The sequence below is a fragment of the Prosopis cineraria genome, unplaced genomic scaffold, assembly GCF_029017545.1.
Source record: "Prosopis cineraria cultivar Desert tree isolate PC_DT_omini unplaced genomic scaffold, ASM2901754v1 PC1, whole genome shotgun sequence".
Classification (NCBI taxonomy): domain Eukaryota; kingdom Viridiplantae; phylum Streptophyta; class Magnoliopsida; order Fabales; family Fabaceae; genus Prosopis; species Prosopis cineraria.
Genome location: NW_026555332.1, coordinates 49,747,953 through 49,757,093, shown reverse-complemented (window position 1 = coordinate 49,757,093; position 9,141 = coordinate 49,747,953). Strand labels below are relative to the sequence as shown.

The following is a 9,141-nucleotide window of genomic DNA, read 5'->3' as shown; positions in this document are numbered from 1 at the left end:
TCTGTTTCGCATATCCAAATTAAATATTTTTTATTTAAAAATTATTTTTTTATTTTGACTTAATTATTTTTTAGAAGTTTTTATTTTTTTTAAAAGTACTGGATAGCCTATACTATAAGATGGCGCAAAATAAATTTTCAACTTTAAAAAATAGAAATGACACGTGGCACTCCACCTCAGTAAATAAATGTGTAAATTTAACAATGAACTATTTTTTAAGGAACACTTGATAATTTTTAGTATAAAAAATGGATCATTCAACAACTTTTTCAATTTTGACCAAACACTTTTATTTTCAAACTTATGAGACTCACCTCACATCAATTTTTTTTAATTTTCTTGCCTTTGTTTTTAGTCTTAGCTCGAGAAGAAGATGCTCAAAGAGTTATTATTTGAAACTATTCAAAAAGATTATGCCAATTTTCAGACTTATAAGATCCACAATACGTCAGTTTTTCTAATATTATTGCATTCATTCTCAGTTTCAGTTCGAGAAGATATTTAAAGAGTTTTTATTTAAAAATATTCATAAAAGAAGATACTAATATTCAAACTTATGAGAGTCATAACACGTTAATTTTGCAATCTTTTTGCATTTGTTCTCAGTCTCAGTTAAAGAAGTTCAAAGAGTTATCAATGACTCATTTTTATAAAAATAATTTGTGGCTAAATGGACAAGTTAAGACTCTCTAAGTTTTTAATATCTTCAAATAAAAGCTCTTTAAGTCTCTTTCTTTTGAGTTGAGGCTGAGAACAAAGGTAAGGTTAAAAAAATTGATGTGTTGTATGTTCTATAACTCTAAAAATAAATAACATTTAGTCACAATTGACAAGAAGGTTTTAGATGATCCGTTTTTCATAATTAATTTTCTTTACATCGCCCAATAGTAGAAGTTATCTAGTGTTCTTGAAAAATAATTCATGACTAAATTTATACCTTTACTCATGTCAAGGTGGAATGTCACGTGTTATTTTCAATCAAATTTTGTTGGCCTCACTCAACTTCCGTCGAGTGAAATTAATGGTGGGCACTGGATGCACCTTTTTTTAAAAGTTAAAAATTTATTTTGCACCACCTTGTAACATAAGCTATCTAGTGCTTCTGAAAAATAAATGGTGGCCAAATTTGCACATTTACACTTTTTATTCCCCTTAATTCAAACAGATTAGTAGTTCTTTATAGGATTTAGGTTCGCTGTGAATTCGCATTGATGCTCCGCTAAAGTTCCCGAGTCTAGAATGCTTCCAACAATTTCTTTAGAACTCGTATGATCCATATAACGAAGAACAACTAGTTTTACGAGTCCAAGAAATGACTTGTATAAGGTAAACAGATGGATTCTGATTCATAACTATAAGTTAGGGAATATATATGTATGCATATACTTAGGCTCCTTACGAGTGAAGAAATCTTAGCTCTCGTAATCAGGGCTTGCCTCCGCCAAGGAAGATGGAGATGCATCCAGCCTTGTTAGAACTTCAGGCATTCCTGCGGTGTCCCTTATTATCTGCATCATAAACAGTTTAAGCATTCAGAGTTACAAGCAAGACATGGTTCAATATTTGGTAAAGATGGGTCAGGCAAACTTAGGTGCCACAGAATAAATATACATCTATAGTTCCGGTAATCAACAGATCTTCTTTTTAACAATGAACCTTTATATCTGTGTCTTAATGAATTCTAGCACGCGGCGCAAATGACATATAGATCAGCAAAAAATTGAAACATGTATATCATCTGATAGTGATACAACAGCACATCATCAACGAGGTATTCCTGTCACCCAAAATAATAAAATGAAATATTCAAGCTAGCCAGACTCTCAGTTGCACTGGGTGTTGGCTATTTTCAGCAGGTTCCAACTCACCTTTTCTGGGACTCCATAATTCGAGCTTTTAAATTTTTTCCCAAACGAAATTGGAAAGTTTATTTGGAACTTCTCATTGCAATTTCCATTTAACTTAATTAAGAATTAATGCAGCAAAATTTTCAGCATCTATTGTGGCAAAAACAGCAGTGAGACAAAAGATAAACATGGGAAAACGTGCTTAAATATATATATATATACAGTGTCAAATGCTCACAAGTATCTCGTCATCAAGATAAGAAATCATGAAAAGTCTCTGGAAACTTCCACCTACATAAGCTAAAAAAGGAAAGTGAGAACCTTGTTTTCACAAGAAAAACTGGATAAAAAGTATAGGCATAAGATGCGAGAACATAGAATGGTAGTCCCAGCTCTAGCATTTGATTCTACATTTTCTACACATATACATAATTATAAGTCAACGCCTTGAAGTTCTTGCACAACCTATCTTCCGCATATTTGTTTCCCGGGAAATAGCAGATAGTTTAAATAATTGATGATCAACAACTAAATGTGAGAATTTTCGCTCACAGAGGAGATCTGAACCACCGAAACAGAAGTATTTACACAATCGTCAAAGTAACTAGAACAATTACTGCCTTCATAAGAGTCGTGTCTGCATCCTCTTAGCACATTCAGCCTCACAACAGTAAGTTCTATACGTCTGATAATATATGTCATCTATCAGTCACCATCATAGGAAGTGCATGTGAAAGTTACCATTCAAGGAACAGAGATGGAACTAAGGTGCTTCCCTGAGTACAGCTCGATAGATTTCATTTCAGCATATAATTTTGGCAACGGCATCATGAACATGGCCTTTAATAGATTGTGAAAAGCTCTCAAAGAAGTCGGATATTGTCAGATGGTCATATAGAAGATAGGCAAATCTTACTCAGGGGAACTTTCAGCCCACTGGTAACAGCATCTCGGATAGGGACAGGAAGTTGCTGTACAGCATTAGCTGCCTGCCCAAGTGCGCCTTTAAGCTGTTCTGGTACTGACTCCTCAATAACTTTAGGTGACTCAAGTATCCCTTCAACAAACTCCTCTTTCAGTCGAAGCGGACCTTCTACAGATAACTTGGTTGATAGAATAATTTTGCTTTCTATCTACATATGATTAATACGATCCATGATCAAAGCCCATGAAGTGATCAACAAGGGAGAACCAATGGTAAATATCATAAAGAAGGTGTACAATAAGAAGTGTTGAATCCACAAATATTTAGGAAGTGCCCAATACAAAAACAATAACTTCTGGAATCAATTTTTTCTTTTTAGGGATGAATTCACAAACTAATCACGGTATCTAACTACTGCTACCACACTTTTCATATCTTCAGGAGTCTGAGTAAAGGTAAATGAAGGGAGAATTCACAATGGATCCTTTTTTTTTTGCCTGTGTGAAACAATACACAGGATCCACTCATGAACATTGTTGTGTTTGTAGTTCTATTAATGACTAATATATTAATGGACGCCTAACATCAATCATGGGCCTCTTGGCTGTCTGCAAAGAAGTTGTGATTAAGAGATCAATGCACAAACATCATGTTCAGTCGTATATTACTTGCAAAATAGAAATTCACTTAGATTATCAATTACTGAAGAATTTTAGAGAATTTATTACCCTGGTTTCTTGGGTTTGGGTTTTAAGCATGTATTTACACTAATTGATATAAAGAAATGGAGACACATGCTTGATGTCACCTGGCTGTGTAATATGACAGCCTGGCATGTTAAGAACAATTCGGAGTTCATGTTCTGCATCCTGAATACTATAAAACAACTCAGAGGGGTTAACTTTCTTGCAAGCTGACAACACAAGTGCAGCATGCTATCAACAGTGGGATTAATTTCAATCTGATAGAAAGCAACAAAAAGTGCTCTTACATTCCAAAGGTAAAATTTTTTGGCAGCCCTGAAAGCTAAAGAATAGTACCGAGTTCAACAATCTCATGCTTGCAGTAATATTTGCATTTCCATCCTTAACATAGACGTCCATTTTTGACAAGGTAGCTAAACTTGAAGGGAAATTCCTGCAAAGAAACAAAAGCCACCTGAGAAGTGATAATTGGCATTAAGTTTAGTAGAAACTTACTAAAAGGTTTCAAAGAAGCTTCAAGTTCTTATGATCAGAAAAACATGATCCCAAATCCCACCAGATAATTGAAGGAGAAGAAAAACCAAATACAAATCCGTGATCAGAGCACTCACTCAAATATAAACCTAGCAGCAAACAACCCTGGACTTCCTGAACCAAACCACTCACAGTTCCATCGTCCTTCCAAAAAGGGTGACCTGCAATTGAAAAGGGTATTAACATCTCATACCAAAGGGTATGGATAGATGTTTTTGCCACTTACGTTGTGGGGCGAGGCGTTGGATTGAGCCGTTCAAGACTAGTTATCCTTTCCGTCACATCAATTCTTTGCATATCTGATGTCTTTCCAGTGACCAAGGCCTCAAAACCCCCTGCATCTTTAAACTGAAGGATGTCTTCAATGTCTGATATAAGAATGATGGTTTGCAACAGAATATAGCACTCATTCCTAGACTATACTGTCAGTACTTGCATTTCGCTGGCGGAATCTGTTTTCCCCAGCTCTTTCGGCAGGTGAATGTTTAACAGAAAAAGACCCAGGAACCAAATTAACATTGTAGAACTTTTGTTCATTTCTCTATATCCAAACAGTTCTACATTACCACACCTCCAGTATTATATGAATTTTTGTGACTCACAATGAGTCTATTCAACATGAAGAAGAAGAATAAGAGGAAAATTCATACCATCTCCATGAAGTGTACATGGATATGCAATTATGCATGTGCGCGCGCGTGATTTACAGTCCTCAGAAGAGTTTGTTTGAATCCTATATTCTTCATTTGTCAGCTTTCATAATGATAAAACTATAAAGTGGACAATCGCCGCCGGGGGGGGGGGGGCGCCAATGCCCATTAACAATAATGTCTAGATTTCAAATTTAAAATAGGAAAATAGAGGAAAATATAGCAAAACGAAATTTGGGGCTTGACTTGTTTCCGAATGAAAATTCCCCTTTTATTGTCAACCAAGTAATTAGAACTAAATATCAAATGGAAGCAAACGACCCAAAAATATCAGCGCAGCAAAAGAGGAGAAGTCGATACTAACAGCAAGAAGAAGCGATTCTTTGGCGGAAAGCCTCTCCATTTCCTTGGCATAAGCCGCCGGAGCTCCCTGAACTGCCTCCTGAACCATTGCTCTGCACTCAGAGATGCGGCAAAGCCTCTTGCCCCTTAAAGGTTTCCGATTAGAGTGGGACAGGAATAGCAGCGAAGTAGGAGATGCTGAAATAGAAGAAGAATACTTGCAGGAAGAAGGGAGAGCAGAAATGGAAAAAACTGCGGCTTGTGAAGCAGCCATTGAAAGAGATGTCAGGCAAAGACTGAGGGATTCTTCACAAGATGGAAGCAAGGGAGTGGTGGAGGGAGGCAAGCTATTTACAAGGAGGGAGGAACCAATATATTTAGCAGCGCTGGTGTGGAAGGCGTCTCCATCTTCAATTTCACCATTGTGAAGTCCTCAACAAACTAACAACGCCGAACTTATTTTCCATTTATTGCTCCTTGTTACCGAAACAAAACAATACTCGAGGGAGACGGAACACACATTCCCCCAATTCAGTAGGCAAGTCCCCAAGATATTGCACCGCTGTATTATAAAATTTTTTTAACTAATTTATATTCTAATAAACTAATTAATTATATTTAAAATTATACATTTTTCCATAATTGCTTTTGTTAAATGAATTATCTCAATTATAAAATCTTCTTAATTACCCTCTAATTTAAGGAATTTAAAAAAATAGTAATTGAATATTAAAAGACTCAAAATGTTAAATATTTTTAACATGATATTCAAATTTTTTTAAAAATATTAAATGAAGAAAGTAGGAAAAGTATAACTTTTAATTTTTATATTGTGCTCGAATTTTATCATAATTTTTTATATTTTTTTTTAGTATTTCAAACCCTTCTTTACATTTCTGTTTTTTAATATTTTAAATCCTTAAATGCAAGACCTTTTTCAAGAAAGTAATACCCCTGGCCAAAAAAAACAAGAAAGAAAGTAATACCCATTGAAAACCATTCATATTTAAATCATGAAATAACAATTAGGCGTCTTCCTTCTCTTCGTGTTCATGAATTTTTTTCTGGAAAAGCATGTACACGCATCACGATTTTAGCTAATCATTTTATTGGTCAATATGAATCAGTTTCATCCTCGTCATGTCATTCATATAATGGGAAAATGGTAGATGAGGACTTTAATATTTTATTTATGTATAATCCAATGTAATAAATAAAAATGCAAAAGAAGAAACGAGCTCCTGAGGAGCAGCGGCGCATTTCGTGCTATCTAGGACTGGACAAAAAACTAATTTGATAGGATTTCGATTTAATTTGAAATCTAACTTTTTTTATAAAAACAACTGAGTTAAGTAATATGTGGTCCGATCTTATCTTAGTATAACTTAAAATTGAACAGGACGGAACTAATTAAATAAGATTAGGAGATCGATCTCAATCTTATCCACAATATCTCACCTTTTATTTTTTTTTCATTTATGAGATGTAGCAATTTATTTTAACATGAAAAATTTAGTTAACATAATAAAATTATTTATAATCATATAAAATTTATCACAACAATAATAATCATAAATTTATAATAATTTTCAATAACAACAAAAATATTGTAGTTGCGAGATAAATTATTCAAACTAAACAACCTTTAACAATATTAAATAACTTTCAATATATTTAAAGTCTATTACACGAAGTTAATAAGAAATTTTACTATAAAAAAAATTGAGGTTAGTCAATGTTAGAATATTGCTCATTATTTATGACTTGTATAAAACAAAAAAATACTAATTATTGTTACAAACTAACTTAGTGTAATGATAATTAATAAATTAATTATAATTATATTAAATAAATTTATAGGACTGAATCAAATCAAGTGATCCAGATATTCAATCTCTTGTTTAGTCCAACTCAAAAAAAAATAATCTTTTTAATTTTTTTAATCTTAAAAATTAATTTTTATCTAACCCAAATAGGACCGAATTTATTTCAAATTGAACTTTTACACAACCCATGCATTTGGTATGACGTAACAAACTTTCGAAAAGGAGAATAAGCAAGGCAAAAGAAGCGAACCGTGAAAATGGAGATGCGGGGTATCGAACCCCGTACCTCTCGCATGCAAAGCGAGCGCTCTACCGTTTGAGCTACACCCCCTTGTGCTACTTTTCGTCATGTAATTTTAATTAATTTATTTTATTCGTGGGCGATTTGGAACATGTCACGTGATTCAGAAGAATAAATGCACCAAACTATTGTACCTTCTTGTGTTTGGAATACACTCTGGAAGAATGAATGAACCTGGATGTTTTTGTCTTTTAACCCATGATTTGAAAGGAGAGAGGTTTATTTCAAACAAATTTTAAGAAGCTGAACCAAATTAATTTGAATTAGAAATTAACTTTTGATTCAGTACAATTGACACTCCAAAAACAAACACAAAAAAGGTCAAAGACTAATAAAACTAATTCAAAATCAGACCAATTCCTTTAAAAACCATACTGAAATAAAAATAAAAATTTAAGAAAATACCCAAAAAAAAAATTCTAGGCCATGAGCTACAACTTTAGCAAAGTTGAAACTCATCCGTCTTTATTGTCATGGATGCTGCACCCTCCTTTTACAAACAAGAATGCAACCCTTTGTCTTTTGACATGAGCGATGTGGAACTATTTGAAACATGTGATGTACTTACAACATACAGCACAATGCTTTTGTTCAAAAAAAAAAAAAACATACAGCACAATGCATTCTTATTTGTTTTTCCTTTTTATTGTGATGATGGTTGATTTTTTTTAAGTATCTTGAAGCTTTTTTTTTTTTTATGTAACCACATCATGTTAATCTTTATACCTTCTATTATTTATTTATATTTTTTTGTTGTTTAAACATGATATTTTCAATGTATCTTAAATATCTTTTTAAAAGGTGTCCGACATATTATCATTTTATAACCATCTTTCTTAATTTTAAAGTGAAAGATTTCATTCATGATTAATATTAATCATGTATTCATTCAACAATGGATCAAATTACCAAACATTTATAACATTTTCTTAAAAACATATTTACATATATTTTTATTTGATTATCATATATAAATTAAAAGCATATTAGCTCAATATCAAACAATTTAATCATGATTTAACCATTGAATCATGGATTAATGCCAAATTTGATTTGATGGCTGACTCGGTTTTTAAAACTCTGCTTTCAAATACTTTTCTATTTCTATGAGCCAATGATTCTATAATATATACCTGAGTGGCTAGTAACGCTTGATGTACAGACTTGCATTTGGTGTAATACAAGCTATGGGAACTTTGTTTATTATTTTAATCTGCAATAAAAGGATGATGAGAGAATAACATTGAAGTGTCTCACGTCAACAAAGATTAATTCAATTGGTAATCAAGATTGAAAAAATTATATTGAAGTCTCACAAAAAAAATTAATTACTACAACATTCATTAACAACTAAACCAAGGTCATTAACAACTGAATGTATTATCAATTATCTTAGTTTAGTTGACAATGTATCTTGCAATAATTAATTTTTTTGTATAGGACCTGAATATAATTTTTCATCAAGATTTAGTCTAAAACACACAATGTCGTGGGTTTAAATTTCATTGTCGATGTAAGGGTCTTATTAGTGGGCAATTTGTAAGCATTTATGTAAGTATTCTTTAAGCTTGAAGACGTGTCCTGATCCTGACTAAACTCACCTAAACTTTTTTCTTTAAAAAAAAAACAATAATTGTAGTGCCTTATGAGAAACATTATTTTAGTAAAGTTCAATAAATTAATGAATCTCATTTAAGTCCTGAAAGACTTCAATAAAATTAAAAATCAAAATGGATCTATCAAAGAATTCTTTTTACAATAATTATGAAAGCCCTTCTCCAGGGTTGTCTAAGATAAGAACATGCTCCCTATATTTCATTTATAGGATGGAAAAAAAAAAGACACGTTTATCCTATCTGTAAATTATATCATTAAATTTTTATTATATATTTTTTATTTTTTATTAAATGTAGGACTGTAGGAGAGATAAAATATTTCCTCCAATTTTTCTTATAAGTTGCTTTTAACTATTTTACTAGAATCAATGAGAGGTAATTAGACTATTCTTATTG

At 32.3% G+C, this 9,141-nt stretch overlaps 1 protein-coding gene and 1 non-coding gene across 6 annotated transcripts; both read right to left on the bottom strand.

Annotated features, from left to right (window-relative positions):
- Positions 1-1,215: 1,215 nt before the first annotated feature.
- Positions 1,216-5,519, bottom strand: LOC129293671 (probable plastid-lipid-associated protein 13, chloroplastic). Of its 5 annotated transcripts, none has more exons than XM_054931755.1 (8): positions 5,025-5,518; positions 4,237-4,358; positions 4,088-4,171; positions 3,764-3,909; positions 3,581-3,648; positions 2,764-2,980; positions 2,086-2,147; positions 1,216-1,508 (listed from the first exon to the last, which is right to left on the bottom strand). In XM_054931755.1, exons 1-8 carry the CDS (start codon positions 5,274-5,276, stop codon positions 1,413-1,415), a joined length of 1,047 nt encoding a protein of 348 aa, XP_054787730.1. In that variant the 5' UTR covers positions 5,277-5,518; the 3' UTR covers positions 1,216-1,412. The 5 variants fall into 5 exon arrangements, with proteins under 5 accessions (XP_054787730.1, XP_054787734.1, XP_054787756.1 ...); XM_054931759.1 differs by having other exon boundaries at positions 2,086-2,138; XM_054931781.1 differs by lacking the exon at positions 2,086-2,147 and having other exon boundaries at positions 5,025-5,519.
- Positions 5,520-7,086: 1,567 nt separating this feature from the next.
- TRNAA-UGC (transfer RNA alanine (anticodon UGC)) lies at positions 7,087-7,159 on the bottom strand. The gene has a single exon. It is a non-coding gene; the product is annotated as a tRNA-Ala (tRNA).
- Between the last annotated feature and the right edge of the window lie 1,982 nt (positions 7,160-9,141).

Coding starts and splice junctions, on each gene's coding strand:
- LOC129293671 (XM_054931755.1), bottom strand. CDS start 5,276: ATGGCTGCTTCACAAGCCGCAGTTTTTTCCATTTCTGCTCTCCCTTCT. Junction 4,359..5,024: donor AAGAATCGCTTCTTCTTGCT/GTTAGTATCGAC, acceptor GACATCCTTCAG/TTTAAAGATGCAGGGGGTTT. Junction 3,649..3,763: donor AAAAATTTTACCTTTGGAAT/GTAAGAGCACTT, acceptor GTTGTTTTATAG/TATTCAGGATGCAGAACATG.